Genomic DNA, 21,275 nt, shown 5'->3' with positions numbered 1-21,275 from the left:
TCAAACGCCCTACCGTTTGGGAATCACTGATTTACAGCATGGTGTTTCAAAGTCTTAGCGTTATGGAGCCCGTGAAGATGTTAACTATTATTTATAAATCCCACAAATTTGACAAACATATTGATAAAGTAGTGTCGAAATGTGGCAATTTATCTATTAGTACTTATTGATAACGACTAATTTGAATTAATGCTACCGTTGTCAAATTTTATTAATGCCGTTTCTGCTTTGCTTTTTTGGACAGTTATAAAACTCTGAAACTAGCCACGTCCAGACGTCAATATTCTCATAAGTAAACAAATACCGGTACCTAAAACTCCGTATGGATCATTTTGAGAAACTAAGATTTAGAGAGGTTCGCCATATGTTTAAGCCGTTTTATCGGCTTTACCGTTTTTATTTTTTTTAATATTTTATTATTTACGGTATTTTTGCAAATACAGAAATACGTATCATAGACATATAATTTCCTTTTTAAAATAATGCTTTGCATTAATTTTCCAATTTTCTTCCAAATGGTTTTTTTATTCTATACCGGTAATTCTCTATATTTTTTATACGTATTATGGCCATTTTTATCTGCTTTTTAAGTACTGAAGTACAGTAAGACAATATCTGGTGCTTTATTTTTGAATATAATAGAATTTCTCATGGTCCAATGGCTGAATGGAGCACTTTAATTAAGAACAAGCTATGATTGAGAAAGGCCGTGGTTCGCCATAAACAGTATTTAGGCCTTCCTCTCTCTCCTCTGGATAAATATGTACCTAAATCCCATGCTATATCAATGAATGAATACCGATACATAAATAACCGCAACCCACTTTTTGACCTCATTGTCCTGTAGCTACGTTTTCTCCCTAATAGATATGCATTCCCAATGAGCATAGCCTATGCTCATAGTTGTATGCTTTCAGCGTACCATACTCCGAAACCCAAAACCGTACAAGAATTGAAAAATTAAAGGCCTTAATACGGCCAATTTCGCACCCGGCCCAGCTGAAGCAAGGGATTTTTGCAGCGAGCGATATGCTTTCTCCATATGCAACGAACCATTCAGCTGGACGACGTAAAAAATGCAGGGAACAATGCCAAAATGAGCAAATCTTTGCAAGTTTCCACTCATTGTATATATGCTCATTGTTCACAACTACGGTATTCAGCTATTTTAAGATAAAACGCTGAAAACTATCAAACTTAATCAGGAGTAATATCAAATATTACGTAGCTCTATAAGAAAAATATAAATTTAACTGTTTATTTTAATATTATATTATGAGTCTATATATTATGATATGAGTTTATTTTTGTTTAAAGTTACGATAAGAGTGTGGAATTTCCGGTATGCAGTCCGCAATTTCTTAAATACGCCACCGATAAAGTTTGACCTATTTTGGGGCGTTTTAGAGGTGTGGTTAAGCTATTGTTGTTTTGCATTTGCAGCTAAGGCGCTAAGTTCGCCTCGTTTTTCTTGGAAGGCTGCAGTGTTAGATTTTAGGCATAGAAATGGATGATTCCGAGGAATCAAAGAGTTGTAATGGAAATACAGAAACTCACGAATCTACGAATGGCACTAATGGGATTTCAGAGTTTACACCTGTTATCACAGACGGAAAACCAGCCCGCGTATCGGTAAGTTGTTGATATACGTACGTTTTCGTTTTTACCTCTGACCTAGACTACATATTCTTATCTTATGTAACTTGGTGCTATCCTGCTTTACGGCATTACGATAGTTCCAATAAATTTTTTCTGAACAGTTTCATATTTCAGTAATTACTTGGTTAGCATTTTAGGAGAACAATCTAAAAATAACCGCCAGTGCTATAATTCTGTTATATTCATTTTCTGTCACTTTCTCATAATTACTTGACATACCGGGTATCATTCTTGTGTGGGGCATCGTGCTAAGCTTTTCAGCTTTTAGAACACTCTCGACCTGCACCTCTTATTAACCAGCGTGGTAATTATGTGCAAGAGAATTGCTGGATTCCTTGCTATCGTAGGGTGGTTTACAAGACCAATGGTCGGTTACGGCTTCCTCCACCATCAAGTCTATGCAACTGAAACAAATAACTGCCTAACTAATCTCATACAGAACATGGACTGGTAACCCGACAAGAGGCTGTGGTTCGCCATATTATGATGAAGACGTCTCATCGTCTTTTTTTTTCCTTCGGATAAATATGTCAATCCTAACCTATCCTTTTATTTATATACTATATTAAAGGTTTAGCTCAATATATAATTGGGTGTATTCCAAAGTTTTCATAAGAAATTATGTTTTTGTATGATACCATCCAATTTTTTTATATACTACAAAATATACACTTCATTCAAGGCCCTTGGGTTGTTTTTTGCATGTCGATAAGATATGTATGCTTCGCAGTTTTAAAATTTTTTTTAAGTTTTGTCTTCATTTTCTGGATCCAATGTTATTTGTGGCGTCTTTATAAAAAATCGGAATAAACTTCTTTCTTACCGTACTTTTATATAACAGATTTATTCAGCCATACTACGCCATATTTTCAGGTGAATTCCAACTACTGTATGTGGACTTTACTAATCACAACACAATCTACTATGATGTCAATCGGACTGGCAGTGGGGGCTCTCAATCCAACTTTAACCATCATGTCAAAATTCTATAATGAAACTTATATGGTAAGAATGTTTTGTGTATTCTGTATTTTTTGTCAAAATAACAAAGTGGAAATCAGATCGCAATGTTTGTCGTCTCTAAGTTTGTGGAACCTTGGTATGGCGGTATGTTGGACAGAGTAACAGCAGCATATCAGTGCGATACAGTGAAATAATTTTTCCACACTTGGTTTTGACCCAAATTATGGAAAACTGCCAAGCTAGCGAATGACAACTTGAAGAAGGCAAGATATTGGCATGTAAACGTCATTTATTATTTAAATAATAGCAAAATGTACTTTTTTGCCTTCAAATCTGAGCGACTTGTATGCGCTGAATTTGCTGTTCAGTGGCAGACGACCATGGAAAATCTCAAGCGACCTACAGTTTGGGATTCACTGCTGTAGTGTATACTATTGTAAGCCAAATTGTTTGTTTATTTATATTGAAAGCAAGTTCTGTAATATTACAAATTCTGATACACATAAGGCTGAGCTAGGCCAGTCATGTTTCGCTTTGCTTTCTACATTTCAGCATTATACAACCGTGGTGAGACACACCTAAAACACACCCATTGTAAACAAGTGTTTTACTCATGAGGAAAATGACATTTAGAAATTCAAAGAATGTAGACACGCCTTCAAGCCCATGTTATTTCAGCAATAAATTTGATGTGAAAACAATGTGGTTCCAAAAATAATAAACAAAATTTTTGGAGAATTTAGTCATCTTATTGTGATGTCATAGTGATGCCACAATGTAGACTAAATAACCGTCTGTCATAATTCAACTAGGCAACAAGATCTTAGTTACGGTAAGCATAGCCACATAGGAGACCAGCAAGGGGCCATGTTTTAACGGCGGTCTTCTACTCAATAATAAATATAAAAATTCTCTACCATAAATTTTTATAAGAGTCTTATACCAGTGGTTCCCAAACTGGGGGTAGTTTGTCAATTTTCAGGAGATAATTCATACATTCACTGTTTTAGTAATTTCTTTTGTAACGAAAAAGGACAATAACGATAAGGATATGAGAACTACGCTGTTCTTATGAAAGGGGTGATTAAGTTTTTGGGTATTTGATTCAGGAGTAACGATTTTAAAAAATTTAGGAACCACTGTCCTATACAATGTACTAGTGGGTCAGGGAAAGAATCTGATCAGCTTTCTAGTATTTTCTCTCTGAGACAGGGGCACAGCCATGAGGGTTGGAACACCCCCTTCTTTTACAATATGAAAAAAAAAAATTTCTGTATCAAACATAGCAATTTTTTGTAGCTTGAAACGAATTTTGGACCCTCAATGCTCTTGAAAACCCACTTTTTTCCAACCTCAGCCTGACCCTGCTTGCTGTCACAGTCTAACTTGGCAATAAGAAATTTCAGAAACTTTGAAAACTCCTGACTACTCCACTCCTCTGAGGTTCAGAGCTTAAGTTTAGTGTTTTGGATGCTCACTTGAGTCATTATTTATCAAAGCCTCAAAGTGGCACGAATCATCTGAATCCAATGACTTGAACTTGTCATCAACTCTCCACCATTGATTGGCTTAACTCAAGACTCGGCCCTAATTACTTTTGACTTGGGTGATTTAGAGAAGAGGTTCCCAGCCTGGTGCCCGCCGCCACAGAGCAGTTGAAAGGGGGCACAAAGCTGGGCTCAAAACTGCTTTTATTTTTCACTTCATAGAAAAACTTCACATTCTTTCTAGTTTCACTGCTTGATAAGGATGTTTCACAGGATGTTTGCTCCTTGTTGAGCATTGATTGTTTGAACATATTGGGATCATATTAACACTATAAATACCATTGTAATATTATTAAAACAGAAGGTTCGTGACTTCTGAAAGCCTTGGAAGGGGGCCATGAGCCAGGAAAGTTCGGGAACATGATTAAAATTCCCCTTTTTTTACAGGGACGTTATGATGAACCTATCCCAGGATCTACCAAGGATTTACTTATTGCTTTGACAGTTTCTATGTTACTAGCCGGTGGATTTCTTGGCGCACTCTCTCTCGGATTATTTGTGAAACTTTTTACTCGGAAACATGCAATGGTTGTGATCAATTCTATCAATATTCTTGCCGTCGCGTCTGTCAGTATCGCAGGATATTTTATCCCGTCTTATGAAGCTATCATTATTGGAAGGTTTGTTATGGGATTCGTCGCTGGGATTGCAATGAGTAAGTATAGATCTGTGGTTACATCTTTGTTATTTAAGTTAGAGGTCTCAGGTTCAAGTCCTATTCATTTAGCTACTGTAATACTAGAGCAGTGCTCCTCAACCGGGTATACGGTATACCCAAGTGTATACCGGACCATTATTTAGGTATACAATTGATGAAGGGTATACGAAGGGTGTACAGCCTAAGTCAGGGATTCTAAATTATGATATAATAAATTATAAAATATTCAAACGGAGACAATGCAAACGCGGTGCACATGAAGTATAAAATGTCAGTTACGCAAAGAATCGACTTGAGCACATTGTTACATCACAAATTATATAGATATTGCGGTCACGTGTTTGGGTTGGTGATTTCGGCTGTCATGCACTTCGTTTGATTTACGTTGAACATTATACTCGTTAAGGCCGTTAGTGCTAAGGATGTCAGTCAAATTTATAACTTGCGGACACAAGCCTATTAGATTGCATCATGATGTTGCAATACAACATGTGCTTAAAATTTTATGTTCATTTAAGCCCTAAATAAACATTGGTATTTGTGAGGTATACAAAGCTCTTTAAAAATTGTAAAAGGTATACCACGATAAAAAATGTTGAAGAACACTGTACTAGAGTCCCTTTACAATTTCAATTTTGTTATGAAGTCAGTTCTCAATATATCTTAACCAGGTTTGTTGTTATTTAATCAGTAATTGTTTGAGTATTTTTGCTTCATTTAATACATGTGTAAGGGTCAAAACAATTATTCTCTTAGCAATTTCAAAAAAATTGTAAGACTCCATGGACACTCTATTTTGCCATTGTCAGTTAATTATGACTACTTTGTATATGTCGTTTCACACCTTCACTGTGAGGCTCTGTAAAAGTTACAAAGTATTGGGAAGCAACTAAAATCACTATTTGTACCATATGTCACATTGGATGCCTTTACTTTACCAATTACTACCAGACGGGAAAGCTCTTTGGGATAAAGTTACCAGGGGCCAAATACTTTGCCCTCATAGACTGGCGGGCCATGTAAGTGTGACGTAAAATTTTACATATCATGAACAATATTTACAGTGTTAACAAAAGCAAAAGTGGAAAACAATAAGTGATGTGCCAAAACTAAATTTAATCTAAATCATCAAAATTTGGTTTTAGTTTGGTGGTGGCAACATCAGGCGAGCCGAATTGAATTACTCGACTGGCCGGATTTGGCCCAAGGGCCTTGGTTTGCCCATGTCATTATTGGGGACTTGTACCCCTGATTACACTGATTGCCACTCCAGCATATCAATAAAGTGCTATACACAAGACCATGTCCACGTATTTTCGTATTAAAATTACATTTTCTAATTCAGATGTTATACCAATGATTATATCCGAGACATCAACAAAAAAGAGATCTCCTTTCTATCTCAGCTTAATAGGAGTCAACCTTTCATTGGGAGGATTAATAGGTCTAATGATGGGATATAAACAGGTATAACTAGTATTATTTTTTCACGCTTCAGAAGTGTGTGTACCAATATGAAGGTAACTAATTTTGTTTGCCTACTTTAAATCAAGTTTTATAAATGGACTGAAACCTATGGACAGGGGGTACCGGTATATTTATTTGGCTAACACAGACAGTTGCCGAACTCGTCAATAGAACCATAATAAGGAAAATTGGAATAAAATTATGGCCTAACCCTAACCTGGTACACATACTATCAGAGTACCTTATTTTTTATGAATCTTCGTCATTATTTTTTATATAAAGTTTGTTTATTCACTATGAGCAATGCTCTATACCAGGGTTACTCAACTGGCGGACCGCGGACCGAATTCGGACCTTTCGAGTATTAGATTTGGTCCGCACGTAATTCTTTATTTTGAATCGTTAGCCCCATTCTTTGAGTTTCCTATTATAAAATGACTTTTATAGTTTTGAATATATATATGAAAAGAACTATAACACCATAATAAGCAATCTTGATTTGCTTATAATTGTTAGTCGGCCGAAATAGTCGAGTAGCTCTGCTCTATACAACAATCTACTGATATACAAGGAGAGTGTACTAATGACACTACACTGTACTAATGATGATAAACACTACTCATATAGTGATCATAGCTGATCAAACTCATTTATGTTCATTTCAGGTAATGGGAAACGATGAATTGTGGCCGATTCTGCTTGCAATTCCAGCTATTCCTTCCTTGGTTTATGTTTTGTTTTCACCTTGGTTACCAGAGACTCCATCGTACCTGGTTCTTATTGGGAATAAAAAAGCAGCGTTTCAAACTTTAAAGAAATTAAGAATTGTTTTTGATGAGGTATGTTTTTGAGATGTTTTATAAATTCTATTGTTTGGTCGTATTTTCCGCAAATTTTTTTAAACATGCCTAGCCCAAGAGATTGCTTTGCACGAGGCAAATTAGATAATTATTTTTAAATGTTTGTCTATCATTAATTTTTGTTTTAGAATTAGGTTGTTTGAACATCAATATATTTTTATGTTTGTGACCCAATTTTCCTCATAAAAGTCTGAATCATTTCCGACCTCCGTAATAGAAAAACAATTTTGTTATCTATTCCTAAATAGAATTTACAGGATATGGGCTCTTAGTAATGCTTGATTCATCTTGGGTAATCACCCGTACTAACTCAGGTTTTCGGTCGCATTTTATTTGCTCATGTTGTCATAATGACACATATTTTAATCTCTATGACATCATTAAACATCTGTGTCAATTTCTGAATACTCAGAATATGTATGGCCGACCATGGTTATTATGTATTCATGTTAGTACTAGGGCAGGTCATTCGAATCAAATAGTAAATTATTCGAATCGGTTCAGAGCAAAATTTTGAATGGTCGAGGTGAATTCCTCAATTTTATTTTATTGAAGCCATATTTTTTCGCAATTCTGACATATGACTATTTTGTGTAGTGAGTTATTGAAAAAACATGTTTCTTACTGTGTGCGAACGTCCAGCAATCGGTCTGAGTGATGTATTCTATGTTTTCAGTAATTCATTTGTTGACAGGACCAAAAAGCCCATAGGTTTCATTCACTTTACACAACTTGATGTAAAGTAGGCGAACAAAATTAGTTACCTCCATATTGGTACACATACTTAAGGAGCGCCCATGTTTCTAGTTTTTATCAGTTATATTGTGCGCCAAGGTTAGTAATAAAAAGTAATTAATTGGAAAAATAAAATAAAAAATTTTAGTCGAAACAGTTGAAATTTATTTTTCTAACTAGAAGTATGGTATGTAGTGAAAGGCATTGTTTGTGCCCCCTATGGTAGCACTCTGTGACCTCCGGGGAGAATCGAGGGCCAATTTTAAAAAACTCTAAACCAGGGAATGTTTGATTACTGTTTTCCATCGTAATAGATAACCAATGTCCACTACCAATACTGATATGACTGGGTAACTACATTATCCATATGTTCATGATATTTATATAAGGTGTCCATTGAGTTTTAACATTTAAAATTGCAAAGGGGAATTTATCGATAACATATATTGTTTTGGCCCTCACAGATGTATTAAATGAAGTAAAAATACTTGAACAATTACTGATTAATGAAAAACAACAAACCTGGTTAAAATATATTGAGAACTGACTTCATAACAAAATTTTAATTGTAAAAAAAACTTTATGGACACCCTGTGTAACATATTGTTTTAACTTTCAACGAGTTGATTTTTCACCTTCGCTTCAAACAAGGCTTCGGGCCGGATAAAAGTGAATTGCCTTGTTCAGAGCGGAATGTTTTCATTAGCGCTGTATAAAAAATAGGCTGTGATTATAGCGATGCATATGTCGACAAATGCATAAATGAATCCTTGTTTGATTTTTTAAATAACGTTAGTCAACTTAATAACGTAAGATGGGAATTTCCATGTAACATATATTATAAATCAGTTATATCTCAGTGACTTAACTTGTTGGCACTCAAACTTTTCTGGGGGTCCGATTGCCTGTGACTTGTGACTCTGTATTTAGGGACTTCTAGCGAGCGCTGTGGAGTCAAAACTTTAGTTTTCTCTTGATTCAGAGTTTTATATTTAAACTTCTAGTAGTCGAAATTGCAGACATCAGGTTCACAGAGCTCAACAGTTTATTAATAAACAAACGCTTCCATATGCCAAAGTTTTTATTATCCAAATTTAATCTTTTCTGAATAAGAGTCGCAATCGAAATTTTTCTCTACCCGAATTCGATTGTGAATTTTTATCCTACCATGCTTCTACTTACTTCTAGTACTTCTACTCAGGAAAAATTCTGTACAAACTTTATTACTTATCGATCTTGATCTATTGATTTTGAATGAATTATGTCGTATAATTAACGAGTTATTAATTAATTAGTGATGGGATACGCTGTGTCGCTATTGAGTCAGAGCGAAGGCATCGAAACCGCTGATCGATGAGTCGGAGGTTTCCGATCTCTATCTAGTAATTTATTTTTATATCCACAGAGTCTTCTTCATGAAGAGCTTGTCGATATACAACGTGAACAAGACTCTCAAGGTCACTCTGATCAAGCCGTTTCCTTGACAACCATGTTCAAAGATGACGGTTACCGTTGGCAACTGTTTCTTGTTGTCATGGTATTTCTTGAGAGCCAATTTTGTGGAATAAATGGAGTCGGAATGTATACAGATAAAATTTTCATAAAAGCAGGAATTCATAAGGATTTTGTTACTTATGCATCGACGATTGTCTATGCTGTGCAATTTTTTGTCGCTTTAGCAGGGGTGAGTATTGTTTTTATATGAAGTTTTTACTCTGAACAAGCTTCTGTGCAAGGTGCCATGATATGTACTTGTCTGGTTTGGAAAGACCAGAATCGTTTGGGTCTGCATACCTGGTCGTCCATTCCACCTGATTCAGGTGAACCCTGGGTTAGCTGATGGTCAATGATGAACATAAAATTTGCTACCTGAGATTTCTGCCTATTTGTGTAGTATTTATCAGCCTTATATAGCTTCTAGCTTGCCTCATAAATCTATAGAAAAAGCAACTTTCCAGATATTTTCGCAATCCATTTGAGGATTTTGGAAACTCACTCTATTACTATAAGTTTACCTGCCTCACATTATTATTTCAATCGCTTTGGAACATATGAGATATTCTGAATATTATTTCAGAATATATGCAACACTTCTTTAGAGCAATTAACTGTTTTTACTTGGGTTTTCTGTAATCTTGCAATGGTATTGAGGAAACTTCACATTATTATTTCATGTCCATTGAAACGTAAAATTTTTCATTATTATGAGCTCATAGACTTCTATAACTCATTAGTGCTAAGTAGCTTTATCATTGAATTTTTTTATTAAGCATGTTATCTCGGAAAGAGAGAATGAGTAATCAGGGGTAAGGATTTGTTTGAAGTTAAGGAGAAATTGATCTCTTACTCAGGATATTACTAATGATTCTTCCTGTTTTACTCATATTATATGGAATACTTATCGAGTTCAAAGCAATATTCACATGTATGGGATATTCATATAATTAAGATTTATATCTGGCATTTAATATCATTTGGAATATTCCGAATGGATTTCTTTAGTAGAGAAGTATAGGGTGTCCATAAAGTCTCGATATCATTTGAAATTGCAAAGGGAATTTATCGATACCATATATTGTTTTGACTCTCACAGATCTATTAAATGAAGTAAAAGTATGTAAACAATCAAAGATTAAAAACAACAAACCTGGTTAAGATAATATTGAGAACTGATTTTGTATGAAAATTGAGTTTATATAGGGCAGGGATGGCGAACCTTTCTCAATGAATGGGTCAAAAATTATATTTTTATCGTGGAACAGAAGAGAGTGGGTCACAGATATTTAGTCAATGTTTCTATCTATAATAAACTTCTGAAACAAATCTTACAAGCTGTTATTGGTGTTGGTGTAGTTTTGGGCTTTATTTATGCAGCACTTCTCTCAGGTACTTCTTATGGCACTCGATTTTATGAAATTAGAGTACGAAAACACGCATATGAATTACCAAAAACGTGTAGAATCATGCGGAAAATTATTTTACGGTTCCAAAGAGTTTTCCAAAGAGGAAATTTCATTCTGATATTGTTATATTTTTCGATCAAGGCACTTTTACACTGCCCCATTGGTATTTCAGATTTTTAGATTTTTATTTCAAGTATGAAAGATTTCGTTTTCTCAACGCCATTGTAAGCAAGAAACTAATAAAATGCAAAGTAGCATCTAGTTCTTGTATAACCCCTAAAACAGTCTGCAGATACACTTCCGAAAGCGATAAGACGTTGCGAGAAATGAACAGATCAATTGCATTGTTATTTGGTATGTCATAAACGATGCAAATAGCCGAATAACGGTACATGGCGGTGCAGACATGCGTCCAAGATTAGGGGCTTTGAAAATTACCATGAGTATGAGCAATCGCTGCCCAACTGACGGCACATTATATTAGTGTAGTTATTGTTAGATTCATTTGGGGCCGGTTTCATCAATTTTTATATCACTGATATGATAGCATTTTTTCGTGCCTTGGCGGGTCACGAATGAAACGCGGTGGGTCACTTTGTGACCCGCGGGTCAGTGGTTCGCCATCCCTGATATAGGGACTTTATAGACACCCTGTATGATACCAAATTTTTCTAACACGCCGTTTTCTCAAAGCAAAATCGGGATGGCCAATTTAAATGTTTAGAATTTTTTTATATACGATTCTTATTCACGTCTTTCTCTCCAAACGAGTACTATTTTGGAAGAGCAAGAATCTTTTTAATTCTGATTATGAATTCTAGTTTATTGAAACTTTTTCATTTCAGTCCAAAGCAGTTGACAAATGGGGGCCGAGACGTCTCAGTATATTTTGGTCATTCATGATGGCAATAATGTTGACATTACTCACAATATCTTGGGCGACAGTCAAGTCTATACCTAATATGACGTTTGTCAGCGTTGCTGCAGTCACAGTTTATGTACTATCGTAAGTATTAGTTTCTCAGAAGTTGGTTACAAGTTTGTCAGTTATATTCTAGCACAGAGATTTTTGAAGCGAGCAGTATTGCCTCTTTGGGACGAAAGAGACACGATAGAGGTGACAAATCCTGAAGAGGAGGGGCGGCATCACATTCTTTAAAAAGTTAAAAACAGCATCGTAAAACTAAAATGAAACAGCTTTGATTTGTGAAAGTCATCTTGCAAATAGTTCTCCATTTTTAGGAAGTAGAAAGACAGATTATTTCATTTCCAACGTCTCATTTGGTAGAAAAAAGATGGTTAGCTATTGCCTGTGGGGCGCCGTTATTGTCAAAACAAATGTTTAATAATATATTCTGTCTGTCTGATTGAAAAACACTGTGAACTATGTTTTTCTGTGTAATTAAGACGAGTTCGGTTTTTGGGGAGTCACCCTGTATAAATTAATGCTCAAATCAAGATAAATTAAACATACAAAAAATGCATGAGCCAGCGGCCAGGTTTAGCGTTATGTTACTTTTTTAACATTTTTGTTCCAGGTGGGCATGCGGACCAAACATTACTTTATTTCCTCTGATAGCAGCATTAACCACAGAACCAACAAGAGAAGCCTCGTTTAAGTTTGGTGGAGGTTTGTTCTGGATTGCTTCTTGGTTTGTTGGATTCATTCCAACATATTTTATGGTACGTATGGAGTAATACTGGCTGAGATTTTTATACCGCAGTGCCTAGATCAGAGCTCACCAAATTAGGAGTCATGACCCTGCTTTGGGCACATAGCAAATTTCAGAGTTTATAAGGAGTACACCAATTTCACCCAAATTACTATATCTAGTGTGGAGCTTTGATCCTTAAGCCGAATGCGATCTTCAACACTGAAAAAAGGGGGCTCCCGAAGTATGCGAACCAAGATTGCGGACATCGGAATGTAATATGTGTACTAGGTTAGGGTTATGCCATAATTTTAGGTATAAATACTACGGGGGGCTCTTGGCTAGTCTTCGAACTGATAATAGGACTAAAATAAGGAAAATTGGAAAGAAATTATGGCCTAACCCTCATCTGTTACCCATGTTACGTTCCGATGTCCGCCATCTTGGTTCGCATACTTCGGGAGCACCCTGGCGTTGTTAGCCAGACATCGATATTCATATCACTTTGCTCGGGCTACGGAAATCCTATTTGGATCGCGGAAAATTTTAATTTATTGGAAGGGGTCGCGAGTTCAAAAGTTTGAGAAGCCCTGGTCCAGAACACTGGTTCCTAATCTTTGGGTCATGGATCACAGAAAAACTTTCAGGACACAAACTAATTGAATTTCTTAAAATTAAAGTTCTAGTGTTTCATTTGTGTCATAGCTAAATTTTGATTCTTTCGGCAATGAATGAATTTTGCCAAGCCCAATGAGTCGTAATTTTCATTTTATTTAATAAAGTGAAAATGTCCATTTTTGCAAAAAGAATTTCTTGTTTTTCTTGTTGTTTTTCACTTGCATTAGAAAGTTATTGGGCCACAGAATGTTTGTGCCAAGAAAGAAAATGGGTTGAGATCACTGGTCTAGAATAAATTAAAGTCTCTAGCGTTATGAGTATGCTTTCCATTTCACCCCTGAGATTTAAAAGGGAAATCCACCATGTTTTAGCCATCTTCGGCGCTTAGATCTTTGTATTAACTATATTTTGTCTATATTATTGCTAAAGTCATCCTGGTAATCATTTTTTTTCACATCTGTCACTCTGGATATACTTTAAGGCAGGGGTTCCCAAACCGCGGGCCAAATCCGGCCCGCGTAACGATTTAAAATGGCCCGCCGAGCTCAAGTGGAATAGTGAAACAGATTTTGTTTCTATACCTTTTTGCAATCTAGAAACCGCCAATTGTTATGTCATTATCACAGTTTAAGCTCGTCTTTATCATAGAAATTCGATTACACCGGTATCTCAATTATACGTACCGGTATTAGGATTACCTAGGGCAGTAAGTTAGTTTTCCTCCGTGTAAGAAAGGTGATGTCAAATGTCAAATAAAAACATAGACAAGACTCGTATTTCTGTATTAAATGGAATCAAACTTCAGCGATTTGTTCACTTTGCCAACGAACTATTCCAGTTCTGAGGCAATACAACATAGAGCGCCATTATGAGTCGAACAAACATGTTTCTTCCGGCCCGCGAACATCCTTCCGATTCTAATTTTGGCCCGCGGCCAATAAAGTTTGAGAACCCCTGCTTTAAGGCATAAATTCTCGAAGTGCTCCATATGGAGCCATAAGGCTTCCTGAGAGAAACCTAGGGGCCCCCGTGATCTATTCGTTTACTAATCAAAATACTGACTCAGCTACTTTTGTAAGTGTCCAAACAAGCAATATATTAATAAAATTTGACAACCGTATTGCCGAAATGCGGCCACAAGGCACTAATTCAAATATGACATTAGTCAACCTCTTCATAACATCCATATATTTGTATGCTGAAAAATAGAGTAACGAAGACTTACATACTATAAGCTTACTACTAGGTTATAGCCTACTCATAGATTTTATACTTCTTTATGCAAAAATTTACCCTCGTTCATTATTTCCTTTTCTAGAAATATCTTGGATCCTACGCGTATCTACCATGGGCGTTTTGCAATTTATTTTTCACAATATTTTTCTATTTTCTCATCCCGGAGACGCGAGGAAAAACATCTGAAGAATTACAGACGGAAATTCATAACAAACGAAAACCGAAACTCAAAAACGCCGATACCTCAATGCAACCACTGAATTCTGATGAAGCGACTGTTTGATGCTAATTTTTAATAATTAATAACGGAAATCGTAACAAAGATACTGATCTGAACAAACTAAATTATGATATCGATTGGGTTTTCTACGAACTAACTACTTCTATTTTTTGCGGCTGTGGAGACGTATGCATATAATGCAAGGATGCTGTAGCAAGAGTAAAGATAACTATCCTAAGTGATTCAGAAGTCTTGCTGAAGACTAACACAAATATATTTCTGTAACGTTTCGTTTGACTTCTTGACCTTGGTCAACTGAACTTTATATGTCTGAGAAAGTCTTGGTCAGACGAAGCGTTACAGAAATATATTTGTGTTAGTGTGCAGCAACACACTTCAATCAATTAGATCTAAATTATATTTCGAATTTTTAGGAATTCAGGGCCACACAGCATGAACAGTAAGATCCCACTGGCTTAAGTTTTCATTTCTTGCTATAGTATTCTTGCACTATGTGCATGCAGATCGGCTAACGCGATATATAGTGAAAGAGGTTTCTGGGAAAATTTTGCTTATTTGTTAGAAATTTCCACGCAAAACCCTTAAAAATTTAAACTTCGGCCAAATTTAATTTTTGTAGTTAAACTAAACAATATTAATGTAGTCATTAAAATTTTGTTGAAAAATCAACCTGTGGTAAAAATGACATAATTTTAACGCTATTTTTTATTTACCTAATTCGTGAGAATTGTGAATTGTTGATGTATAAGACCCAAATGTGCTATGTGTATGGTTCACAGAGAATCTTAATTTCCTGTGTTTGTGTGTCAACTGTCAAAATGTGTATTATGTAAGGATATCTACAATAGTCTGAAATTCAATCAAATCATTTAACCTCTTTGAATAAAAATATCACTGGAAGTTGAATTTTTAGAAAAAACTTCACAAAACTAATCACAGGTAAAAAAAATTCTTGGTGTAATTTGAAAATATTCCATCCAGGTGCTAATTCAGCTGTTTACTGTTTTTCAAATTTAATTAGGACTTTTAATTTAACCTTCCACAGTTCTTTAAATAACTAGAAGCCACAGTTTATATTTGTTCCAATCCATGTCCTGTCAACTCTCAAAGCAGTATTAGATAAATATAGAGATGGGCATTTTCGAATTTATACCTAGTTGTTGTTGTATAAGGTCATGGGTTCGAACCTAACAGCTCTTCCAAGTTGTATTGAATTCAAGCATAGTCGTACTTATTGTTAGCTCAACTGCGTTCCCATTAAGGTTCAAGATTTGAGTTCTCCCTTATCAATTTCTGTAGGTGGGCTATATCCAATCTGAAAGATTTTAGTTATAAAAACATAGAATATCTTGTTTTGAGTGAGTTCCTTGATAGAAAAATGTTTCTTGTATGCCCATCTCTAGTAATAAGTTCCAAACCATGTTTATCTCAGCAATGTCAACAAATACAAATTGCCACTACATGAAAGTTTCAGGGTTTCTATGCATCGCAATCTTATCAAAACACTTTTGTTTATGTTGTGTTCGGTGGTGCACCCAAGTAATTTAATTTGGAGCTGTTTTTTTGTTCAAATATACAGTAGGTCATCATAATAATTTACTTGCTTTTTGGCCATCTTTATTATTTGATTATGTTGTGCTCGAGGGCGTCCAAATAAATTTAATACCGTTTTTTGGGTACTTCTGAAGTATGCGCACCAAGATGTCACATAACCTGAACCCTAACCTGGTACACAACCTGAGTTCAGGTTCAATATACAGTAAGTTAACATAATAAACTGCCTGATTTTGGCCATATTCATCCTATCAGGACATTTTTGTTTATTTTGTGCCCAAAGAATTTAATTTGACTCAAATAAATTTGATACCGTTTTTTGTTTGAATATACAGTAAGTTAACATAATTAATTTACCTTCTCTTTGGCCACCTTTATCCTATCAGGACATTTTTGTTTATTTTGCGCGGAAGGGTGCCCATAAAAATTGAATTTAAAAACCGTTTTTTGTTTAAATATACAGTAAGTTAACATAATGAATTGCCTGCCATCTTTATCCTATCAGGACATTTTTGTTTATTTTGTGTCCAAAGAATTTAATTTGACTCAGTTTTGGGTTTAAATATACAGTTGGCTATCATAAGAAAGTACCTATTTTTGGGCCATCTGCATGTAAAATTAGTGATCGTTTACAAAATTCTACATTTTTTTTGCTTTAACAAAAATAATTATAAAATGTATTTTAGACCTTATATTATATTGGTCTTATTTGCAGTTTGTCAAAATTTCAAACATTTACATTCAAATCATGTTTTTGCTGTTTTCTACCTTAATTTAGGTTCTCAAGATAAAATTGTAAGGTATAGCCAGTCACCTTCAAGTGGGGGATGTGAAAGGGTGCATAAAAGTTTTGTTCTTCATCATAATGATATAGTGGTTTTAACCCATCATAGTACAAATCAATAAAATAGTATTTTTTTTCTGTGAAACTTGGTGAATAAAATAACTGGGGGTTAACGTGCACCATGCAGCGACACAATTAATAGAAATGCAACTATTAAACTATCTTATATGGCCTTCACTATACATTTATCCTAGATTATCCAAATTGGTGGTTCCCAACCTCTTCCAGAGGCTTTTAGCACTTACGGCCTCTGTTTATCATTCCAGTGGTATTTATAGTGTTATTTAGATTGGTAGATTCCAAATCCCATTATGTTCAAACAATACATGCTCAACAAAGCGAAAACACCCTGTGAAATAACCTTATCAAACAATGAAACTAGGAAGAATGTGGAGTTTTTTTATGAAGGGAAAAGTTAAATTAGTTTTGCACCTAGCATTGTGTTCTCTAACGGCTTTGTGGTCTGTTTGGTAGCCATGTGTCGCTGGTTGGGAACTGCTGACCTAAATTATGCTATGAAACCAGTTAATTAATACATGTTTGTTATTGATACTATTATGTCATTGCCCTCGATTAATTTTCTGATCTTATTTATTTTCTGTTTTTTTCTTTTTTAAAAATGTAACATCAAGTCCATGAATCTGATGAAATAACTAGCTAACTAATCCCATACCCGACATAAACTGGTAACTGGGCATAGGGCCGTGGTTCGCCATATGATTAAACTGTTTTACGGCTTTCCTCTCCCTCAGGATAAATATGTAAATTCTATCCTAACATATGAATTCAGATTCCACAGCAGTGGATCCGACTCTCTAAGTTAGATTGTCTCTATCACTGCACCGAGATATCTGTTTGGGTAATTGCCAAAAAATTTAACATAAATCAAAAAAAAAAGTCTGTCTAAGTTTTTGAAAATCGCATTTTTCAGATAATTGCCGAATGATTTCTGGATTTACTGAATGATTTCATTGTGTAGTATTACACACTGTCAGAATTCTTAAAAAAACGGATAAACTTTTAAATTCGTTTAAATCGGAATTTTTTCGGTCTTCCTTTCCTAGTACAGCGCTATTTTATGATTGTGTTATATTTCTTTCTAATATGGTACTAAAGCATTTAAATGGTACTAATAATTTTTCTTTGTTTCATTATTATTTTCGGAGCTCCAGAAGTATGTGCACCAAGATGGCGCACAGCCTGAACAAAGTATGTGTCAGGGTCAGGGTTGTGTGCCATCTTGGTGCACATACTTCGGCAGCACCTTTTTTTTCTGCTGTAATTTTATTCGTTTTCTGTCTATTTTGCCACTTGAAGTAACTTTTTTATTATTATTTTAATAATTGTATTTGTCACTCTTAGCCAAATATTTTATTTGGTGCTTTCTAGTGTTTTAAAATGAACATTGAGATTTTAGTAAAAAGTGTATTGATCAGCATATTTTACGTAAATTTAATCTTAAGCGTATATATATAAATATGGTTAATTTTGAAGTCCATGTCTTGACTGGACATTTTTCAATACCTAATGATTTTAGAATCAAATCTTGAATAAGATATTTAATTATTGTACTAGGGTTCTCCTGAAATAAATTACTGAAAACATAGAATCCATCACATTTTGCCGAGTGTCCACACACAGTAAAATACATGTTCCGTTAATTACTTACTAGGATAAAAAATTCATAAGAAATGCATTTTAGAAATATTTGACCTTTGGCGCAGATTCGAAATTTCGTCTGAGCGATTCGAATAATTTATTACTTGATTAAAAATGCCCTATCCTACTTTTAAATCCCTTTTCACCCTCTTTTAAATATTGTATAAACTGACTTTTTTTTTTCTAGTAATCCATCTTTTCAATTCCTAAAAATTATCGCGCAATACAGAATTGTGGAAATTTTTTTTCTAGTAATCCATCTTGTCAATTCCTAAAAATTATCGCGCAATACAGAATTGTGGAAATGATCAAAATCAGGCCACATGGTACCAGGGCTTGGGTGTCTGTGAAAATTACAACCGAACCAATAAATGTTTCGGCCTAACTTTTGATAACAAAAGCTTTAGCATATGAAGCTCTTTTTTAGTAGTTCAATAATTTTTGGGTCTCTGTAAAAAAAAAATGGACTTTTTTATCACCATTTAAAGTCGGCGATCACGACTCTAGTCGATTCAGAATTTGGACAAGATTGAAGATAGCCCAACATATCCGTGAAATTATGGGAAACCTCTGATGAACCCAAACCGAATACTGCGAGTGGTTCTCAAACAAGGGGCGTAGACAATTTTGTGAAGGGGCTCTAGCTAAATGAAAATATTTTGATAGATTTGATCTTGCCTGCCTTTTTTTGAATATTTACATTTCTTTATTGTTTAAAGAATTGTGATTCCATCCACATGAAGAAAACATACTTTCGCCTTACTATCTGTTATTTGTAGTCTATTGTTAGGTAGTTTCTTCATGTGGGGCCCGAGACTTATCTAATTCTAAAAAGGGGACACCTTTTGAGAACCACCGTTTTAAACAATTAATTCAAGTTATAAAATCTAATTTCAAATAAAAGCCATCCAGCTTTGCACTTATTTTGAAAGACTACGTTGTTTAAAGTTAGATGCCATGCCATTTTTTATCTTGGCTATATTTTTTTTATTTATGTAGTGTTCACCTCATAATTTTCTTCATGGTGTTCACCTCAAATTATGCTTTAACAAGCATTTACTCAGGAAGAATGGGTTTTGTTTCGATAATAGATTACTGTACCTGAACTGTCTCACCACCTTTCCTTTCCCAAAGCCTTATAATCATGGGAGATTAGTTTAAATTGAATATCAGAAACAACAAATGTACATCGTACAGTGTGTGCAGTTTTACCCTATACCTGTCCCATGTCAAAAGTTTTATCTTTTTTTTACCCGCTTGATCGCTCAGGCTATGTTACAACACCATATCTTATACAAACCTAACTAATTGTCTCCCTATTATAAATGTACCATTAGGGATAAAATTACAAACTATATTACAAGTTCTACAACTCAATTTATCCTATAGACAAAATCATTTCTATCCCCATTATATATATACAATTACAGGTACCCCTGTAGTGTGTGTACCAGGTTGGGACATGATTTTAGTTCTATTACGAGTTCGGGGACTGTCTGTGTTAACCAAGTGAATATACTGGTACCCTATTCATAGGTTTCAGTCCCTTTACACAACTCGATGTAAAATAGTTAGAACAAAATTAGTTACCTCCATATTGGTACACACACTTCTGGAGTGCCAAATTACATACTAGTTACTGTATTACAACTTCTACAAACCCAACACGATGTCCTCTTGCAATGTACCATTAAGGGTACAAGTACATCGGTAGAACTGGGCGTAGTCGTACATATTACAGCCCCACCTACACCACAGACAAAACTCAGTGTCTCCCTACTATAAATGTATCATTCGGGGTGCATTCCTTTTTCTTTTCAGTATTTCCACTAATGCTGGTTTGCTTCTCTATTTATTGCAGTTGCCTCATAATGGTGGTTAAAATAAAAGGTGCTTGGCAAATTGTTGGTTTTTTTAAATGTTGAGTAGAAGTCACTAAACACTGAGTAGAGAGTCAATCACCAAGTGAAATCTCATAGGCAAGTACGAGCTTGCTCGCGCCTTTTGGTTGTAACAAGGCCACATAGACATCTGACGATATGTAAAGAACTGCTGTACTTTCTACTCCAGACTGGAATTTTACTGGTTATGCATTGTGTACCAATTTTATTACATCCTGAGTGAAGTGGATGCATGGGATCTGATGTGCAATCTGTGAAGCCCATCACAGTTAGGTCTAGCGCTTTAACTGCTGACAAAATGGTGACTCTTGTCACTTTCATGAATGGTAATTTGAGCCTCCTGGGAATGGTAAATCTAGACAAATTTGTATTGAGTGAGAACTAACCAAGTATGTAGAGTAAAAGTCTGCCTTGCCTTATTTGTATCTATTGATTTGTGGGTTTCGAAACAATGTTGACCAGGAAGGAATCTAGCTTTTTGCCATTGTTTTTATTTTATATCACTGGAAATAGGGCGCTCCAGAAGTGTGTGTACCAATATGGAGGTAACTAATTTTGTTCGCCTACTTTATATCAAGTTGTATATAGGGACTGAGACCTATAAGCAGGGGTATATTCACTTGGCCAACACAGACAGTCCCTGAATTCAAAATAAAATCATGGCCTAACCCCAACCTGGTACACACACTACAGGAGGACCAAGAGTATTTATAGGTTAGCTATTTTCCTACATTAAGTTGATGATATGGCTTCATCCACTTTTTCTTAAACAGGAAAT

The 21,275-nt window shown here is 35.1% G+C and overlaps 1 protein-coding gene across 1 annotated transcript; it reads left to right on the top strand.

Moving 5' to 3' along the window:
- The first annotated feature begins 1,395 nt into the window (after nt 1-1,395).
- LOC120333692 (solute carrier family 2, facilitated glucose transporter member 1-like) lies at nt 1,396-20,514 on the top strand. Its single transcript, XM_039401024.2, has 9 exons — nt 1,396-1,632; nt 2,533-2,664; nt 4,557-4,824; nt 6,173-6,294; nt 6,960-7,133; nt 9,295-9,573; nt 11,638-11,798; nt 12,331-12,475; nt 14,381-20,514. The coding sequence occupies exons 1-9, from the start codon at nt 1,507-1,509 to the stop codon at nt 14,579-14,581; spliced, it is 1,608 nt and encodes a 535-aa protein (XP_039256958.2). The 5' UTR covers nt 1,396-1,506; the 3' UTR covers nt 14,582-20,514.
- The last annotated feature ends 761 nt before the right edge of the window (nt 20,515-21,275 follow it).

The sequence above is a fragment of the Styela clava genome, chromosome 15 (assembly GCF_964204865.1).
Source record: "Styela clava chromosome 15, kaStyClav1.hap1.2, whole genome shotgun sequence".
In the NCBI taxonomy this organism is placed as follows: domain Eukaryota; kingdom Metazoa; phylum Chordata; class Ascidiacea; order Stolidobranchia; family Styelidae; genus Styela; species Styela clava.
This window is presented reverse-complemented; position numbering and strand designations above follow the sequence as displayed.

Bases quoted from the DNA above. Each gene is read 5' to 3' on its own strand.
- LOC120333692 (XM_039401024.2), top strand. From the start codon at position 1,507: ATGGATGATTCCGAGGAATCAAAGAGTTGTAATGGAAATACAGAAACT. The intron at 1,633-2,532 runs GTAAGTTGTTGA...CCATATTTTCAG, and splicing joins GAAAACCAGCCCGCGTATCG to GTGAATTCCAACTACTGTAT. The intron at 4,825-6,172 runs GTAAGTATAGAT...TTTCTAATTCAG, and splicing joins CGTCGCTGGGATTGCAATGA to ATGTTATACCAATGATTATA.